This window comes from Aulonocara stuartgranti (assembly GCF_965226115.1).
Source record: "Aulonocara stuartgranti genome assembly, chromosome: 9".
Classification (NCBI taxonomy): domain Eukaryota; kingdom Metazoa; phylum Chordata; class Actinopteri; order Cichliformes; family Cichlidae; genus Aulonocara; species Aulonocara stuartgranti.
In genome coordinates, this window is record NC_138960.1 from 13,814,653 (window position 1) to 13,835,000 (window position 20,348).

Sequence of the window (20,348 nt, forward strand, 5' to 3'; positions counted from 1 at the left end):
GTACACACGATCACACTCCCCAAGCGTACTCTACAAACCGGGTCTAGGTACCCTTGCCCCTGGAGGGGGGAACTGCACCCAGACCCAGGTGGTGTTACCCTTTTCCCTGCGGTGGGGAGAGGCAGACCGCCCCGACTCCGCAGCAGCAGGGAGGCCCCACACTCCAGACCGCAGTCGGACGGCCAACTCCTCCTCCTAGCTCCCCCGCTCCAGCAGGCCGCGGAGAATGGGGGTGAGAGAAGACTCCAAACCTCCCTCCACCCGCTCATTGTAGTGTTGATGCATGTGTGTTCTAAGGTGCATTTAAAACCCAGGAGGGCTTGGAGCTACCTGGGGCAGCCACTGACAGCTGCAGCAGACCTGACCCTGGCCTCCAAAACCTGAGACATTTGTGCTTGTGATTTGTGCGGCTTTTCTGAGTTTTGTATATAGTGTGTATATTAGCTTTCATTGTACATAGCACATTGTAAATAGCACTGCAACAGAAGGGGTGAGCTGCCGTATTGTTTTTCCTTGCACTGTTTTCTCCTGTTTATTTCAGTTAGGGAGTTAGGTGTAGCGCTTGTCTTTTGTTTGATGTTTGATTTCACATAGGGTTTTAGATAGCACCTCCTCCTGACTTAGCTTGTTTTGTTTGTTATTTTGGCCTTTGTTCACCCTGGAGCTTCATTTTTGCAGTGTAGATAATAAAACACGATTCACTAAGGAATTGGTTTCCCTCTGTGTATGGTTTTGGGGACCAGGGCGGGGCAGTTTTTTCAAACTTATGTTGCGTTCCTATACCCCAAGACTGGGGCGTAACAGGGGGGGTAGCCTCCTCTGCACCCTGGTGACATACCCCTACTCCAAGGTCCTGCATGTGTGGGTGGTTGTGGTGGAGCGGGAAGAGGGAGGCAGCTGGAGATGGGGAGGGAAGGGAAGGGTGGAGTCTTAATCATTTTAATTGAGCTATTGCCATTCGTGTACAAGGTTTTGAAGCTTTACAGAAAAATTATCTAAAGCCAAATTTTTTCAAAGATTGGAAAATAAATTGATGTTCAATTGTATCAAAAGCCTTTTAAAAATCCAGGAAGAGAATGAAGCTATTGTCAGATACCAAATCAGAGTAATCAAGTAGATCCAAAACCAGTCTAATGTTATTAGAAATGTGTCTATTTCTCATTAAGCCTGATTGTGTCTCATCGATAATTGTATCCAAGAACTCTTTAATTCTGTTAGCAAGTACTAAAACCATAATCTCATAGTCATTATTGAGCAGACAGATGGGTCTCCAATTATCAATAAGAAGTAAGTCCTTGTTTGGCTTTGGAATAAGTGTTATGAGACCCTGAGTAGGAGGGAGGGTGTTATTCTCCATACTTTCTATGAAAACCTGCAGTAAGAACGGAGCACTTCCTCTCCATGGCCTTATCAACATCCAATCTCCAGACTTCAGACTCTGCTCCTGAGGAGAAACAGAATCATCTGGCAGATCATTTGTTCTCATGACTTCTTTACTTTTAAACATTTTGAGCATCCAATCTGCTAATGTGCTCTCTCTTCTGCTTTTCTATCATCACTACAGAAGACTAAAACTCTAAATGCTCTACCATATATAATCTCAAAGCTCACAGCTTTACTGTGCCGTTAGTTCTCTCTACCAACCCTGCACTTTGTGGCTGATATGAACAATGATGTTTTAGTGTTATCCCTAGATGCTGTGCCATTAATCCAATCACTTCATTTACAAAGTGTGGACCATCATCACTATAAATAGTCTCCGGGATCCCGTGTTCTGGGATGATATTCTTACATATTGCTTTGGCAACCGAAATGGCATCTGCTTCCCTAGTTGATTGATTGATTGATTGATTGATTGATATACCTTTATTAGTCCCACAAGGGGAAATTTCATGTTAAGGCTGCCAACCTATTGCACGCAAGGGCGGCGCCATCTTACCCTCTAACCATACATACATTACACAAAAACATCACATGGTGAAGACAGGTCAGAGAGGTATAACAATGGAAAATGCACCACACGAGGAAAGATAAGGAGAAAAAAATAACTCCCCCCAGACTGAGCTCCAACAGGGAGATCAGTTTGAGAACAGAAAAAAAACACCTCTGCACATAGCACATGAAAAAACTCTTAATACGCCAAAGAAACACATGGCAAGCAACAGGAGTGGGTAAAGGGTGAGAGACAGACAGTGTAGACGGTACATCCGGGCCTGCAGCCTATGCGCTGGTCTCCTTGATTCAACGTCAGCATCGGAAGGGAATGTGGATCAGGGAAATTATTTTACTGCTATTGTTAAATAATCATCATCATTACCATTGCATTAATAATATAATTTACAGTATTGATATTGCATTCAGATGTTTAAACAGTGTGTGTGTCTTTCAGAAAGACTAAGTTGCAGGCAGGAGTTGACAGGAAGTTGCAGAGAGTTTGCAGAAGTGAAAGCAGAGTTATTCTGAGGAGCAGGTTAGACGAGGCTATTTGAATTATTAGGTTATTCAAATTGTCTGTTATACTTTTATATTCTTTTATTAAGCTTTTAGTAGAGGTTCTTGATTAAAACATTTATTCAACATAGTACATATAGTTTCAGTTAGGTTATTACACATAAGGATGAGCCTCTGGTCTGGTAAAAGGTCAGAAGTGCAACGGGTGAGATGAGAGAGCATTTGAGGACGACATAGACACACACACACTCAGTTAGAGAGAATCATTTATAGGTGGAAGTTTAATCATGTTTTGCTTGGGGTTGCAAAAAGAGCAGTTTGTCGCAGAACTGCTGCTGAGGTGTCAAGATGACAAGCGAGCATCAGAATCAGAATCAGAATCAGAAACTTTATTGTCATTGTCATGAGAACAACGAAATTAAGAATGGTCCCCGATCATTGCATCATCCCTAGCAATATCAAAATATAAATAAAACAATAAAATTCAATAAATAAAATAGATAGAATACTTAAAATACTAATAAGATATAACAGTAAAACATTCACATACATTCCCACACACATGCTTCAGACCGTGCATAGATTAACACAAGAGTGGCGTGATGGACATTTTTTTGTAGTATTCAGATGTGTTATTGCAGTTGGATAACAGCTGTGTTTGAGTCTATTAGTCCTTGCTCTGATTGCCCTGTACCGTCTGCCTGAGGGCAACAGTTCGAACAGGGAGTGGCCAGGATGTGAGGTGTCTTTTATGATGTTTTGGGCCTTTTTAAAACAGTGGGCGTTGTGTAGAACTTCCAGTGTGGGCAGTGACAGGATGTACCTGCCATGAAGACGAAGACAACGTTCTTTTAAACTGTGTTAAAAGTCATTGTGGTTTTCATTTGACGTATGTATATATTCTGTCTGTGACGTAAGAAGGGGCGTCATTAATTCAAACCCTGATGCTATAAAAATCTGTGTATGCTTTGATTAAGTCGAAGATCAATCCCTGTCTGCGAACATAGTGGTCTTCCCACGCGTGTATTCATTAAAATCAGTTGTTTGACCAAGATCTTCTGGACCAATGGTTGTTTGTACTCTCCTTCCTCAATTATGTGAACCTTAACAGGAATAAGCATCGAAGGCGTTTGGAGGGGGAGGGGGGATGAGTGTATATCTGCATGTGTGTATATGTCTGTGTGCGTGTGTGTGTATGTCCAGAGTTCAGCTGAGACAGTGTCCTTCGCTCTGCCAGGCTAAGTAAACAGTCTTCCAGCCAACCCAGGTGGCCTTGCACAGAATGGGAAGAACCCACTACCCACTTTGAAAAGGGCACACTATCACTAGACAATACTTATAGTTATTACAGTTGGACAGCTCTATAAAATCCATGTGAATAACTTGAAATGGGTGACTGGGTCAGGGGAATTTCCCTCTCTTAGGTCTCAAATTACCTTGAGAATTGCGCTTGCAACATATCATACATGACCTGCAAAATTTTTCAAAGGTATTAAATCCTAGAGTATGAAAATGTTGCACTACTGCTGCCCACGGCCCATGGCTCAAAATAGCAGCAGTCCTATACAAATTCTATGGCAGTATTGGTTTATCGCACAGACAATAACACCATCCTGCAAGCTCGCTCCTTCTGTAAGCCACAACCGTTTTTCCTGCAGTAGGTGAATAGGCCTGCATGTCCGCCAGTGCATCTTGTATAATAGGCGATGTCTGTTGATGTTGCACTGCTAAAATGTGAACACCATGTGCTCCTAAAGCTGCCTCTTTTGTGATCTTATCTGCAAAAGCATTCCCTAATGCAACTGGATCTGCACATTTACAAATGGCAATTCTACTGGGCAATATTTTTGCTTCCAGCAGATTTTGCAGGAGTTTGTTGTGTTGTACAGGCTTTCCTATAGAGGCTGTCACACCTCGTCTCACCCACTGCACTACAAAGAAATGTAATGTAGCAAATGCATATTGGCTATCAGTGTATATTGTCTCTCTGTAGCTTTACACCCTTCCGTTAAAGCTAGCATCTCTGCTGCTTAAGCAAATATGAAACATGCTAGTTGTCTTGCACAGATAATTTTCTCACTATCTACTTCAGTAAAACCTGTTTTAGCCTGTCCCTCTGCTGTTGTAAAGCTCGAACCATCAACAAAGCAAACCATTCCCTCATCAAGTGGCACATCTGTTAAGTCATCCCTCGGCTTACACTCCACGTGCTCTCTACACTCATGAGAAGTGCCCTCCTCTTTCATTGGCAAAAGAGTTGATGGATTCAGAATTGTGCACCATTTTATGGTTATGTGTGGTTGTAAGAGTAACAGTAACATTAAAGACAAGTGTCTTGCAGCTGACAGAAATTTAATTTTAGTCTGCAGTAGTAGACATCTACCTCGTGTGGAACTAACAGTGTCAAAAGGGGAAATAAACTATTTCCTGAAACATTGTACAGCTTAAGCTGCTGCAGATACTGATCTCACGCATGGAGGCAAAGCACAAGACTCCTTATGGTTGTTTGCTGTGCAAAGACTCCTCTCGATGATCTCCTGGAAGCCCAGTAGCACAGTTCTCTGCGCGATGTGGACTTGACATGGACTTGAATTTTCCATACTTACTGTTCGTTTTGTGGAGGATGTCCAAATTACTAAGGTAGACCAAACAGGAGAACCAGTGGGACACAGCTTTGTTTCACAAACAAGTGGAGCTGGGTACAGGGGGATGGCATGAGCTTGCTTGGGGTCAAGGGTTCTTCCAGGTCCAGGATAAAAGAAGTTCCATAAAAATTCTTATCCAGTCTAATTCATGCTCCTCAAAGTCTATCGATTTATTGGATTGTGAACATTAGAGTTCAGAGGGTTTCAGGGCTGCTGGGCATTCATAGAGAACAAAATATTTCATCTATACTAATGAAATTTATTTTTTAATATTTGTCACATAGAGCATTGCACAGTGCTGACATGATACACAAGTCCCCCCCCAAATAGGTCCACTTGCAGGGTTGTTGTTGGTTGTTGCTGTGTGTCTGTTGTGCTCCTGCTGTCCTCTATATATCACAATGAGTACCACCTCATAAAATATATGGCTCTTGAAGTACAGCCCTTATTGCCGACATTAAAGTACAGTAGTTTAGGCCTATTTAACACCATATACAGTTTACTTGAAACAATTTCATTTCATATATGAATGTTATTCATTTTAACGGTCAGAATGTGACAGGGGTTTAATAATAACAACTGTACTGCATTAAAACTCCACAGCAGGTGGGATATCCAGTCTTTTTTTTTTGCCTGTCCCATTTGGTTCTTTAGCCGTCAGCATTGTTGTCTGAAGATCAACAAGGATACCCAATGGATTCATTTTGCCAAATGGATCATCGTGGCATTGCCGTATTGGTCCATTTGATCGACCTTTGTTTTTATTATTTATTATATTTTATTTTCAGATGTTACAGACGGGACAGACATGAGTGAGGGATAGGAAAGGGAGAAAGAAAGAGGAAGGAAAAGAAAAACAGAAGGGGAGAGGGACAGTGAGAAAGGGGAAAAAAATCTCCTGGATCACCTGTTGAGGGAGAAAGAATAGAAAACAAGCAAAAAAAAAAAAAACAAAGCAACATACCAAACACAACACCATCGCATTAATCTAGCTAAGTGTAAACAGCAGTAAATACCAGATATTGAATGTTGTTGTGCAGCACGCAGAATGTGCTTTGAAGTAGCAGCCAAGAAAGGTGTAATTTAAGTCTACGAGCAGTGAACACCCGTGTGCAAACCTGTGTGGATCAGCGGGCTTGTATTCAAATGGTCTCCCCATGTAATGGTCTGCAAGAGGATGTAGAGAGCCATAGCCCTGTCCCCCAGGGCATGAAGGCATGGAGGAGATCCAGGCCCCAGACATCCAGAAGCCCAAGTAGGACCACCGCAGGGGCATCCATGCCACCCTCATGGGAAGGGCTGTGGATCCTCAGACGAGGGGTCACCCAGTAGCCACCGAGCAGAAGCTAGAGGTGGCTGCACCGGCGTGCCCACCGGCTCTGCCGGGGGCCAGCTGTGCCAGAGTGAACCAAGTCGCAGGCCCAGAGGCCGGAGGCCCGAGGGCCCCCCGCGCCCCGGAAGAGGCCTGACTGAGCAACAGGCGCCAGGCCCCGCCAAGTAGCCACCGGGAGTGAGCTGGTACATACTGTACCTGAGCGCCCAGCCCCAGACACCAAGAACCACCAATGCACCGACCCCTGAGGGCATCAGTCACCGGCAGGGAGTGTGGTGAGGGGAGATAGGCCTCCACACTTTGGAGGGCCTGGGAGTTCCCAGAGAGGTGGAGTCTAAGACCCAAACTGACATATAGACACAGACAAACAGGCACACACAGACACAAACATGCATTCCCACCCTCATGCGCACATATACAAACACTCAGCACTAACCTAACGTAAGGATTGACATAAATGGACATGTACACACAATCACACTCCCCAAACATACTCTATACCCCGGGTCCAGGTACCCTCGCCCCCAGAGGGGGAAACGGCACCCAGACCCAAGAGATGTTACCCTTCCCCCCGGGGTGGAGGCAAGCAGACCGTCCCAGGCTCCGCAGCAGCAGGGAGGCCAATTGGACAGCCAACATCTCCTCCCAGCTCCCCCGCCCCGATGGCTACCCCAAGGTGGGTGTATCACCATATACAGTTTACCTGAAACAATTTCATTTCATATATGAATGTTATTCATTTTAACGGTCAGACTGTGACAGGGGTTTAATAATAACAACTGTGCTGCATTAAAACTCCACAGCAGGTGGGATATCCAGTCTTTAAGTGATGACCTGATGAAACTTGCTTCTGGGTCCAAACTACATTTATAAAGGCTGCTGTGTTTTTAACATGGTTTAATGCTTTGTATTAGGCAATAGTTTTCGACTCACCAACGGTATCTCCCGGGCCATCAGCGTGACAGCGCCGTGCCGTCTTTGCAGTTTTAAGGCTCAGGGAAACGCTCTTTAGCGGCCACGACCGCTGGCAAAAAGGAAAGGCTACTCTTTATAAAAAGGCAACCCTCATCACACTTTCTGACCAATCATAACAGCCCATTTCACACACATCTTTAAATCATCCTCTGCCGAGCAGCCTCTGAACCATGAAAAAACTTTCCTGAACTTTACACTGGTGTATAGTGTTACACAGCATGATGTTTCACTGTGAGTCTGAAGTTTTGATCATAGTAAACCTGCATAACTCCTGTTGTTTTTTTAAATATAGAAAATAGAAGCATAGGTGGGAATAAAAAAAAAAACACCCCCTCCCAAAAAACCCAAACAAAACCAAAACTCATCTGTTATGAAAAAATTGTATAGTGTGTATAGTGCGGTGCTGCCTTCAACATCCTCCTTTTATTATCTCACACTGTAGAGACTGTAATAAAAACACAGGGAACAGACTTGGTTTTTAGAGAGAAGTTTGGCAAACAAGGAAAACTGAGAACATTTTTCATTTTCATTGAAATATTTTCATTACTTCACTTTTGTTTCATAGCAGCCACAGGATGGCACCAGAGTCCAGTTAAAAAAACAAAGTTTAAAATCTGTTTTTCTTCACACCCCTTCACGCTCTTCTTTTTGTTTACATCCAAAATGTAATTCACGGTTCCCACAGTTCCCAGGGACAAACAAATCTAACTAAAATCTGCAGTGATGAATGAGCAGAGAACCCAACCCCAAATCCTCCAATCATGTACACCTGATATCAGAGCGGTGACAATGAACAGACCAACCAAGTATTTTTTGTCTTTTTTTCACGGATTAGAGCTGAAAGAAGAAATTCTTCTTGCTGGGAGCCATTTTCAGAAGCAGATTACATACTGCACTAAAGATTTCTTGCAGGCAGAAGGCTGGATTAACTCAAAATAAACTACACTGCATGTGTTCATTGTAATAAGACAACGTGACTACTGACTGAGCCCATTGACACAGACTGCCTAAACAAATAGTCCGTGTTTCTTTCCAAGAAACCTTTTGACATAACCTCAAAAAAGTGTGAGCTGGCGATGGACTCCATAATTGGTCATAATGGCTCAGACTGTGGAGGCAATAGTAGATACGAAGAGTCAGCCATGCTGTTCAGCACAGAACTTACGGAGCACCAAAACTGCACACATTCCCTTTATCATGATGGCTTGTTTGAAATTTATTTAAAATACGTTTTGAGTTAAAGTTTACGTTTCTGAGTTAACCTCGGCTACACCTGACCGTGTAAAATCTGACATTAAAAATCTGAAATTAATCTGATGTTACAGATTATTTTTCAAAAATGATTATCTAATAATTATCTAATAGAGGCAGTGTCTTTTAGCTTGGTTACATCTCTTGGATGAATGGATGACAGGGTGCTACAGAAGAGGCTTTCATCTGATTAATGCCAGATATTCATGATTTTATGCAGGGTTTAATTTTTACTGAAAGAATGTTAAATATCTAAATCCAGCTTTGTGGGTCTTTGTGCTGTCACTGTGCAATGTGGACTGTGCAGCTATGCAGGAGTTTCCTAAAGTGTTGCTTCTATAGCTCTGACACATAGTATAACGTGGAGTATTTGCACACTGTTATAATGATTATTTCTTTGTATCTCTGCAGTGTTTTATGATAAAATAAAAATCAAGTGGAAAACACTTGAAATTGATCCAGTGGTTTGTGGTTAAAAAAAAAAAAGCAGTTTTATAAGCTGAGGTTGTCCATTTTCTGACTTTCTTTATATTCTGATAGTTTGTAACAATCTGAAGTGCAAGAAGAATTGTGAAGTAATTTTAAAATATTGTTCCTAATTTAGGAACAACAACACCTGCTTCCATGTCTTGCATTAATATTTAAATAACTTCTCTGCTTATTGACAATTGTTCCTCAGATCATTATATTATCTCTATTTGTACGATACGATGAAGGGAAATACAGGGTACCCTTTTGAAAGTCTTTTAACATTTATTGTATTATTTATTTTTGCAAAATAGATGCATTATACTCTGTGCTTTTTCAAAGACAATGACACTTGGGTTTCAAATGAAAGCACTGGGGTGTAACATTATTGGAGACTATGAAGATATTAACAAACTGTAAAGATATGAGTATATGTGTGTTTCGATATCTATATATAAATTTGGATTCACAGAAATGCGTGAAAGCAGTAGAATAAAGGAATAAAAAGATTTCAGATGATTAATTCAGGGGGTCCGTCTAGACATCCATCCATTTTAATATAAGTTAAAATAGAGTCATGAAAGACTCAAATGCAACGTCAAGAATAAAACACAGTGAGACATGGTCAAAGAAAGACACTCTATAAGAATTCCCACGATATGAGCAAATGTATGTAAGGAGATACTGTAGCAGGAAAGCAGCTTCACATCTTCGCCATGTTCGCGATGACTGGAACGAAAAAAAAGACAAACAAGAGCTTTAAGCTTTTCTGCAAATACTTTTCATGTGTTTGTGTTTGCACGTATATTTTATCTTCTTTACTGTCAGACAGTTAAACACCAGCGAGGCTGCAGCTGAAAGAACAAACGAGAAATGTCTTTTAAACATTACTTTAATGAAATGCTCAATCATGATGAATCAGATTCTCCCGCGTCTTAAGAAAGTAAAAAATAAACTAAAAGTAAACTTACTGAAAGTAAAAAAAAGTGTGAAAACTGACGTATGTGGATAAATCTGGTATATTTACACGATGAATTCAATACACATTCATATCTGACTCTGCTGCTTTGTCAACAGCAGCTGTGTTGCTTCCAGTCAGTATCACGTGCTGAGCTCTTGTGCCCTCCTCCTCCTTTGCATCCTTTCAACCTTTTCATGTACAAAAACATTGATGCACAAAATTTGCCATAAAAATCCTCACACAACAATATTGTTTTTTGCTTCTTTTTTCATAAATGACTCATCATCATCATAATCATCTTTGTTTAGATGCAAGAAGAATCATATAGAAATGAAAGAGGTATAAATCTTCTGACCGAATCTGCTGGGACTGTGTGAGGTCCTGAGGCTAAGAGTAAGGATTTATCCACAGGAGAGCTGTTTTGCTGGAGAACAATGAACTATTTGACTGAGTTTCAATTATTTACAGACGAGCAAAACCAGGACAGAGAAAAAAGGACAAAACTGACTCAGTAAAACGACAGAAAATAAGATCCCATGTAAATCTGTATTATGTAGAAGTTCAGCCCAGCAACCAGTTCAGTTCAACACAAGTTTAAATGATTCTATCTGAACTCTGTGGAGCCTGATCTCAAGCTTTTTGAGTCTGACACTGAAACCAGAGGATCTTTCTGTCTCTTCAGATTCACTGTGATCCAGTGATGGGAGTGATTTCAGCCCTGAGTGATCACGCTGATGTTTGCACAGAGCAGACAATGAGGTGAATGTTTGGGCACATTGGTAACAGTGAAACAGTTTATTAGTAACGTGGGATCGTTTGTGTTCGGAGTATGAACTGAGATTCCTGAAGCTCTTGTCACACTGGTCACAGCTGTAGTTTCCTTCCATGTGTGTACGTTCATGATAGTTACAACCAGATGAATCTGAGAAGCTTTTGTCACAGTGTCTGCACTTGTATGGTTTCTCTCCTGTGTGGACTCGTTTGTGTCTTTTAAGCTCCCATGCAGTGGTGAAGGATGACCCACACTGATCACAGAGGTGCTTTTTAACCCCACTGTGAATCAGTTCATGTCGTTTTAAGTGATGTGATGTGGTGAAGCTTCTCCCACATTCTTTGCAGTATTTCAGTTCTTCTCCAGTGTGTCTACGTTGATGTGTTTTTAGGGCGTCTCGTCGACTGAAAGTTTTTCCACAAAGGTCACAACGAAAGTCTTTCCCACCACCACGGTGATGACAGGGTTGAGAACTGGATCCATCTGTGTCGCTCTGCTTCTAAACAAAGACACAAAGACAGTGTAAGTCAGTCCTTCAACATTTTTATCCTGAACGTCGCCTGAAATAAAGAGCATCTCTGCAGACGTCCAATTACATTTGACTGTTTCAGTTAACACACTCAGTTTACTGGGCTGCAATAACTACAATACTACCACCATAATACTACAGTAATACTAAAATCATAACTGACATGAAAATCTGAATAATCACTCAGAGCTGCTTTTCCATGCAGTAGAATTGCTAACATGCTAACACAGTTTAATGAGCAGAGTTGTTCCAAACAGTCAGGCTAAAATGACAAGATAACAATATAAATACATACCTCACAGTAACTGCACTTGTAGAGTCTCTTTCTGGTGTGGATCTGTTGGTGTCCTCTCAGGTAATGTGGAGATTTAAAAGTCTTCTCACACAAGTCACATTTATAAGGTCGTCCCTCAGTGTGGATAAACATGTGTTGTTGTAACTGTGCGTCTGTAGCAAAGTATTTGCCACACTGTTCACAGCAGTACACATCATGTCTGGTGTGAATGCGTAGGTGTCTATTTCGGCTCCCTCTCTGGCTGAAAGTTTTCCCACAGATGTCACAGCTGTATGCCTTAATTCCAGAGTGGGTAACTAGATGCCTCTGTAAGCTCCTACTGCAATTAAAAGCTCTGCCACACTGATCACAGCTGTACGCTTTAACTCCACTGTGGATGAGTTGGTGGTGTTTTAGGGAACTCTTCAAGGAAAAAGACTTTCCACACAAGTCACAGCTGAACGCTTTAACTCCAGTGTGGATGACCTGATGCTGTTTTAGTGAAGCCCTCACAGTAAAATCCTTCCCACACTCGTCACAGCTGTATGTTTTCTCTCTCTTTCTTCTGTGAGGTTTGTCGGCCTCCTGAGAGCGCTGACTTCTGGCTCCATGTTGGTCCTGCAGTGACAGAGATACAAACAGAGGCAGTGAGTGAAATGCAGTCATGGAACAAACTCAACCTTCAAACTCTCTCCATTAACACTAGTTTTAAGCCTAGGGCTGCTCGATTATGGCAAAAATGATAATCACGATTATTTTCACTGAAATTGAGATCTCGATTATTTGACGATATTTATTTAACCCTTTAAGACCTACTATAGAACCAAGTCCGCCAGAGCTTATATTATTTTTTTACATGTTGTAGTGCCAATTGTGGGAGAATTTCAAGTTGCTATACAACTGTTATAGCCCATATTTTAATAATATGTATGAATTAAGTCCATAGTAACTACATTAATTGCAAAACAGTGCAATAAACTACAAAAAAAATTGAAAATCGTTTTTGTTTTTTTTACATATATTTCTACTTGGAGAAATTTAAGAGGTTTATCCCTCAAAACTTTAAATACAAAAAAGTTGCAAAAAATAGTTTACAACAACAAGAAATTTATTTTGAGTGTCTTCATAGTTTTATTTTGGAGATACAGCAATTTTTATATACTGCAGGAAAAACGAAAAAACAATCCTATGATGCAAATTTGCAAAGAAAACAGCAGGTGCATCAAAACAAACTATTGTCTTGTGTAGTCTGGAAGATGAGTGGATGGTGGGGTGGGTGCAGTTTTCTCTGTGGTGGGGTTGGGTGGACTGTCCCGGGCTCTGTGGGGCCGGGCGGCGCTGCTGCACTGGGCCCCGGTCTGGATGGGCCTGGGCCCCCTTTCCCTGGCGGGTCGCGGAGTATGGGGGTGCCTACTGGGGTCACCGGGGGAGCTGGCCCCAGGGGGGGGTCACTTGCCCCTCCCTTCCTTCCCTCCCCATCTCCCCCTCTTACCGCTCCACCACAGCCACCCACACATGCAGGGCCTTAGAGTAGGGGTATGTCACCAGGGTGCAGAGGAGGCTACCCCCCCCCTCTGTCCCCTTCTGGCTGCCTCTGCCTCAATTTTATCCACAACTTAGACATTCACATTACTCACACTCTCATTACACATACATATAGGATCTTGGGGGTGGGAACGATACACGGAATCCAAATTACCATCAGGGTGTACACCTCACCCCTGGCGTCGTTGCCCACCTCTCAATTTTAAATACACGTAGACATTGAGGGCTAGCAGGAGGGACTATGTGCTTACCTGCTGCTCTCTGGCAGGTAGCTCCATGCCCTCCTGGGTTTTAAATGCACCTTAGAACACACATGCATCAACACTACATATGAGCGGGTGGAGGGAGGTTTGGAGTCTTCTCTCACCCCCATTCTCTGCGACCTGCTGGAGCGGGGGGGGGGGGGGGGGGGGCTAGGAGGAGGAGTTGGCCGTCCGACTGCGGTCTGGAGTGTGGGGCCTCCCTGCTGCTGCGGAGTCGGGCGGTCTGCCTCTCCCCACCGCAGGCAAAAGGGTAACACCACCTGGGTCTGGGTGCAGTTCCCCCCTCCAGGGGCAAGGGTACCTAGACCCGGTTCGTAGAGTACGCTTGGGGAGTGTGATCGTGTGTACAGCGTCTCTTTATGTCTGTCTCCACGTTGGTTGAGTGTGGAGTAAGTGCATATGAGAGCATGAGGGTGGGAATGGATGTTTGTATCTGTGTGTGCCTGTATGTCTGTGTCTATATGTCAGGTTGGGTATCAGACGCCACCTCTCTGGGGACATCTCAGGCCCTCCAAGGTTTGGAGGCCTATCTCCACCCACCACCACTTCCGTTGCCAGTGGCGGACTCCCTCAGACATCGGTGTGTTGGTGGTTCTTTGTGTCTGGGGATGGGCTTCCAGGTACACACCGGCTCACTCCTTGGCGGCCGCTTATCGGGCCTGGATCGTGGGGCTCGGTCACTCAGGCGCGGCTGGCTGCCGGCGGAGCTCACGGGCGCGTCACTGCAACTCCCCCTGGCTTCTGCTCCGCGGCTGCTGAGTGAGCCCTCATCTGGGACTCTCCTCAGCTCTTTCTGGGACAGTGGCGCGGCTGCCCCTCTGTTGGTCTTCCTTGGTCTCTTGTGTTCTGGGGGCCTCTGGATGTCTGGAGTTTTGATCTCCTCCACACCTGCTTCACGCCCTGGAGGACGGGGCTGTGGCCCCCCCACACCCTCTAGCAGATCATTAAATGAAGGAACCTTTAAAAAAACCAAAAAAACAAGCGCGTCCATGCTCACAGGTGTACACACGGGTGATCACACCCACAAACTACACCCTTTTTGGCTCCTACCTCAAAGCACACTGTGTTCTGTTGATCTTATGTGCTGCACAATAATGTTTAACATTTAGTATTTACTGTCATATTCCCATATATCATTGTGATGTTGTTTATTCTATTACTCTTGTTCTCTTCTGCTTGTTTTCTTTTTTCTTTCTCAACAGGTGATCCAGGTGATTGATATATGCATTTTTTTCTTCTTTTTTCTTTTTTTTTTCTGCCCATTCTGTTGGTTTTTGTCTTTTGCCCTTCTCCCCCGTCGTCCCTCTTCTCAGCTGTTTCTCTTTCCCTCTTTCTTTCTCCCCTTCTTTCCTCCAGTCAAGTCTGTCCCGTATTCAGCAAGTGAAAATAAAATAAACAATAAAAGGCGAATCAAATGGACCATTATGGCAAGGCTGGGATGGTCAATTTGGTAAAGTAAATCCGTTGGGCATCTTTCTCTGCCTTTAGACAATAATTCTGATGGCAAAAGAGCCAAACGGGACAGGCACAAAAAATAAAAAATAAAAAAAACTATTTCCAGCAGTGCAATTCGAGTTCTAAGAATCCCAGAAACTATTCAGAAAAGTCAAACATGACTTATAAAAACACCAGTATAGGCTTTTAAGGCCTACAAGTAAAAAACTACATTTTCCGCGAAAATGACGTCACTTCCGGTTTCGGCCAGGAAATGGCGGACATGCGATAGTTCGCGCTGACATCTGTTTCACTGTGGGAAGTGTTACGAACAGCTGATCCGATCGGCAAAGCGTGTTTCTGAAATATTATGTTTTTGTTCCTTCAAGCGCTTTTTATGCAATTTTTGCAAAGCTTTATGCGGGAGGAAACCGTGACCGAGGACAAGCTGATGGCATAAGATGTAAGTACAACTCCTCTGGTTTCATATGCAAAAAAATATATATATATTGCACTAGCTTACACGGTTCAGGTTCTACAGGGATTTAAAAATAGTTACACAAAACAGAGCGTGCTGCTCTGACCGGCTTTAAAGGGTTAACAATAACAATGTATTGAATAATGACTCTTAATCAGCGGTCTCCAACCTTTTTTGCGCCACGGACCGGTTTATGCCCGACAATATTTTCACGGACCGGCCATTAAGGTTACGCGGATAAATACAACAAAATAAAACTAGTACCGGTACCGAAAAACAGAAGATTTATTCATAACACATGTGAAAAGACCCAGGAAAACCGAGTTAACGATCAAAACGATAACAAAATATCGCTGAAAACCGATAAAAACCCTGAAAACCATACATTTCACACATGAGCCTCAACTCTCGCGGCCTGGTACCAAACGACTCACGGACCGGTACCGATCCAAGGCCCGGGGGTTGGGGACCGCTGCTCTTAATTGTTGTGATGAGTGTTCGAAATGCAGAGAGGTGCGCTGGATTTGCTACACGGAGCAGCGCGAGAGTAAAGCATGAGGGAGGGGCTAATAATCGGCTCAGTCATTTTTAATGATTGTTGAAAGCCCAGATCGTAATCGTGATTAAAATTCGATTAATTGAGCAGCCCTATTTAAACCTGAAGGTGGAGTGTGGCACCAAACACCTTAAAGGTCTTTTATCCCCACCTACTGGTAGTTCTAACACATTACATTCAACCTGGTGTTAAAAATAATTCATGACTGTTTAAACACTAAAATCATTCCCATCCCTCCTGATTGTACACACACACACACACACACACACACACACACACACACACACACACACACACACACAGAGTTGTTGTTTCTAATGCATATTTCTATGATTTTTATAGATTTCTACATAATTATTCAGTGATAATAAATCCTGTTTGTTTATTTGTTTATTCAAAAGGAACCCCATTAGCTTCCACAACAGATGTTGCTCATCTTCCGTCAAATACAATCACATAAAATATTATACAATAAAGTGGATTCAAGATATCCACATAATTTGCCTCTTACATCCACAGTGACGTTTCACAATTAAAATATAAGCAATCAATAATAAAAAATAATAATAATAATAACAATATCAATAACATTGAGGCACATTACACAAATTTCAAAAACAAATCATCTCTTACAATATTTACAACAACTAAAAGTTCTGTAAATCAGCTTTTAATAATAATAATAATAATAATAATAATAATGGATACTTTATTGATCCCCATGGGGAAATTACTTGTTTTTCTCTGCATTTGACCCATTCACTCAGTGAAGCAGTGGGCAGCCCACTAAGCAGGCGCCCGGGGAGCAGTGTGTAGGGACGGTACCTTGCTCAGGGGTACCTCAGGGTAGCCGTTAAGTGGATTCGAACCGCCGACCTTCCGATCATGGGGCGACCACTTTACTGAGCTATCCCTGCCCCCTTTAAATGTTCATTGAAGTTTTGAATAGTTGCTAATTCTCTAATTTTATAAGGCAATTTATTCCACCTGAAAGTTGCTCTAAATATAACAGTTTTACAAAAAGTTACTTTTAACTCGAGGATTTGCTAAATTGTAGTTTGTTGAAAATCGTGTAATATCATTATGTATTTCATCTGGATACTGCAGCTGAGCAGAAATAAATGTGGCGTGTTTAACAGAATTGCTTTCTTTATAACTACAAGTAAGCCATAGAATATTTTAGCCTGTACAGGAAGCCAAGAAAGCTGATAATGCATTTTATCGATATTAGTATTAGAGATGGCACGATGCCACTTTTTAATGTCCAATACTGATTCCGATATCATATGGATATCTGCCGATACCGATATGAATCCGATATAGTGTTTTTTGTAATCAATAAAACTGTTTTTTAAATAAATATCTTGCTGCATTTTGTATAAGTTCATACTCAAGTTTTAAAAACAAGACACTAAAGCTATTCCGTTATACCAAATGAGCCCTTTCCTCTACTCCCTCTTCACCCACGACTGCAGACCTGCCGATGGTTCTAACACCATCATTAAGTTTGCAGATGACACCACGGTGATTGGCCTCATCAGTGACAACGATGAGGCCGCCTACAGGGAGGAGGTGGATGGTCTGGCTGAGTGGTACGACACAAACAACCTGCTGCTTAACAGTGAGAAGACCAAGGAGCTCATCGTGGACTACAGGAGGAATGCTGACCCACATCCACCCATCTACATTAAGGGGACGGCTGTGGAGCGTGTGAGCAGCTTCAAGTTTCTTGGAGTCCACATCTCCGAGGATCTCATCTGGACGACCTGAACTGCTCTGCCTCGGACCGGAAGGCGTTGCAGAGGGTCGTGAAAACTGCCCAGCGCATCGCCGGAGCACCACTTCCTGCCATAAAGGACATCTACAGGAAGCGGTGACTGAAAAGGGCTGGGACAATCATCAAAGACCCCAGTCAACCATCACGTGGACTCTTCACCCTCCTGCCCTCTGGGAGGCGCTACAGGAGCCTCCGGACTAAGACCACCAGGAACCGGAACAGCTTCTTCCCCACAGCTGTCAGACTCCTGAACTCTGCCTCCTGACATCTGACCCACGTTAAACTCATGGACTGAACCACCACTCACAACCACTAGCACTTTATATAGCCTCTGTAGAAATTATCCACATATCTCACTTATCTTAACTGCACCACTGCATAATTCTGTATAAATAATCATTCTGTAAAATACGATAATTTTTAATTCTACAACTGTTTATAACTTGCATATTTCCCATTTCTGTATAGTTTTTTTTTTTTTCATGTTCTGTATAGTTTTTCATATTTATATCCTGTACATAGCTTGTACTCACCACAGCCTGTACATACTTATAGTTATAGCATATTCATAACTTACTTTATACCGTGTACATTATAACATACCATAATAGACCCATTTCTGTAATATACTTACATATCTATATTATTGCTAATATATATTGTAATATATCTATATCATGGCTAAAGCACTTCTGGATGGAAGCAAACTGCATTTCGTTGCCCTGTACCTGTGACATGTGCAATGACAATAAAGTTTAATTCTATTCTATTCAAATATTTTATAGTTCAGCAACACACATCAATCTAATAAACTTAAACCTGCACCATCCTTCCTATTCTGGTATTATAAAGAGTACTTAGGTTGTTTAATATTTCTGCTAACTAATAGAGTTGCCAACTCCCAGCAAAAATCTCCCAGAACCACCCCCGCCCTCCACCTCATGATGCTTAATCAATGTAATCAACTTTGATTTAATGCACGTGTAAATCAAATGCACAGAAATAATCAATTATGTTTCTACAATAATTAAATAGATTCACCATCTTTCTTCAACAGAATTGCAGACTGCACAGATGGTACCTTCCCAAAGGAAGAAGGACTATAGCTTACCAGGGTGTAAATTAGACTTAATAGTTACCATATACAGTAATGGATTTCTATACATTTAATCAGATGACCACTTTGGTTGTAAGATTCAGATAATTATTTATTAAAAGTTAGTCCTTTAAATGAAATAACAAAGAAAAGTATTTTTTGTGCCTCCCTTTTCTTGTTAATGGCCTACCTGCCCCCTGGCAAAGCTTTGCTAGAGCCGCCCCTGCACAGTTACCAGCTTTCAGCTACTTAGAAAACATGAGAGAAGAAGAGGCAGCTGCAGCTTAAGGACACAGACTAACTCCAGAGTCTTTTCCCCCGATTCTAGCTGAAGTACGGGACAAATCGCTTCCTTTTCACCTCAGTATGGAAGAGATTAAGATTAAAAATGCTGCGGTTTGGAAGCATGTAGTGAGGCTCCAAATGCTCCACCAGTTCCCTGACAGGTCTCGCAGACAACAGCCGCTCTATCGAGTGACACATACTTCTCTGACAAGCAAAGTTGGGTTAAGCGAAGTAGCGCGTTTTGTGAGGTGAGGATCAGTCCGTCTTTAATTAGTATAGTATGAACATCTAATCTAGACGCCTTATTCTGGACTAACTGAAGTCTGTTAATATCTGTCTTAGCAGACTTCAGACTTCAGTTAGTCTGAAGTACCGACGAGGCCTCCCTTGCAAGTAAATCGATCGATCGCTGTTGCCTTGTTTTTCTTTCATGGGAATAAGTCCTGGAGACAGCGGGGTCTGAGTTTAGACCCAACAGGTTCAGTGAAGAAAAATGTCTGATTGTAACCTGAGGGTTTTTTTTACATTAAGAAAAAGGCACCAAACATCAAACCAATTTAAGCCTAAACAGTAACACATGAACGTAGAGCAGGGCGATATGACCAAAAATATTAACAGTGCAAATGCAAATTCCTCGGAGCAAATGTCGGCCAATTTCCACTGGAAATGCCTTTTGGTTAAACTGTCAGCAAGGAATTTGCATTTGCACTGTTAAATTTTTATATAACTTTAATGCACATAAAAAACAGCTGTTTGTTTAAATGAAAATACATTGATGGGTTTTTTTTAATAAAGTTGTGGAGTTGTAAAGTATTTTGTCTCGCGTCACTTGTATCGTCAGTCATATTGTTATCGCACATTTTCAAATGTATATCGTGATAAATATTTTCGGTCATATCGCCCTGCTCTGTCTGTCACCTTCTGTGTTGAGCTCATTGTTTTCTCTGTAGTGGCTGAGCTGAGTCCAAGTAGCTGAAAATGTTCCTCTGCTGCTCCGTCAGACTCTTCTCCTCCTGCTGATCAGCTGGGACACAAAACAGATCTTTGTTAGGCTCCACACTGCACTGAAGAGTCAAAGTGTCTCATATGTTCATCTGACAAGTTAAAAGAACACATTTTTGCTTCCCGAGGTGGGCAACTTATTGGAAACAAACACAAAAGGTTTGAGCACTGATACAAAATTTAGCAGTATAGCAGGAGAGACTGAGGCAGGTTATTAGAATCAAATGCCCAGTGGGCCGACACACACACACAC

General features: G+C 42.2%; 3 protein-coding genes across 4 annotated transcripts in view; 1 reads left to right on the forward strand and 2 right to left on the reverse strand.

Moving 5' to 3' along the window:
• Nucleotides 1-20,348, reverse strand: part of LOC309714057 (uncharacterized protein) — a 256,151-nt gene that overhangs the window by 167,957 nt on the left and 67,846 nt on the right. The window lies entirely within an intron of this gene.
• The window catches only part of LOC309714070 (uncharacterized protein), a 277,839-nt gene that overhangs the window by 51,685 nt on the left and 205,806 nt on the right, over nucleotides 1-20,348 (forward strand). The window lies entirely within an intron of this gene.
• LOC309714067 (uncharacterized protein) overlaps nucleotides 9,998-20,348 on the reverse strand; it is a 45,053-nt gene continuing 34,702 nt past the window's right edge. For both annotated transcript variants that reach the window (XM_082546185.1, XM_082546184.1), the window contains 3 exons: nucleotides 20,012-20,117; nucleotides 11,681-12,277; nucleotides 9,998-11,355 (listed from right to left, as the gene is read on the reverse strand). In XM_082546185.1, the coding sequence (XP_082402311.1) occupies nucleotides 10,663-11,355; nucleotides 11,681-12,277; nucleotides 20,012-20,029 (1,308 nt within the window). In that variant the 5' untranslated portion in view covers nucleotides 20,030-20,117 and the 3' untranslated portion in view covers nucleotides 9,998-10,662. The remainder of the gene's footprint in view (nucleotides 11,356-11,680; nucleotides 12,278-20,011; nucleotides 20,118-20,348) is intronic.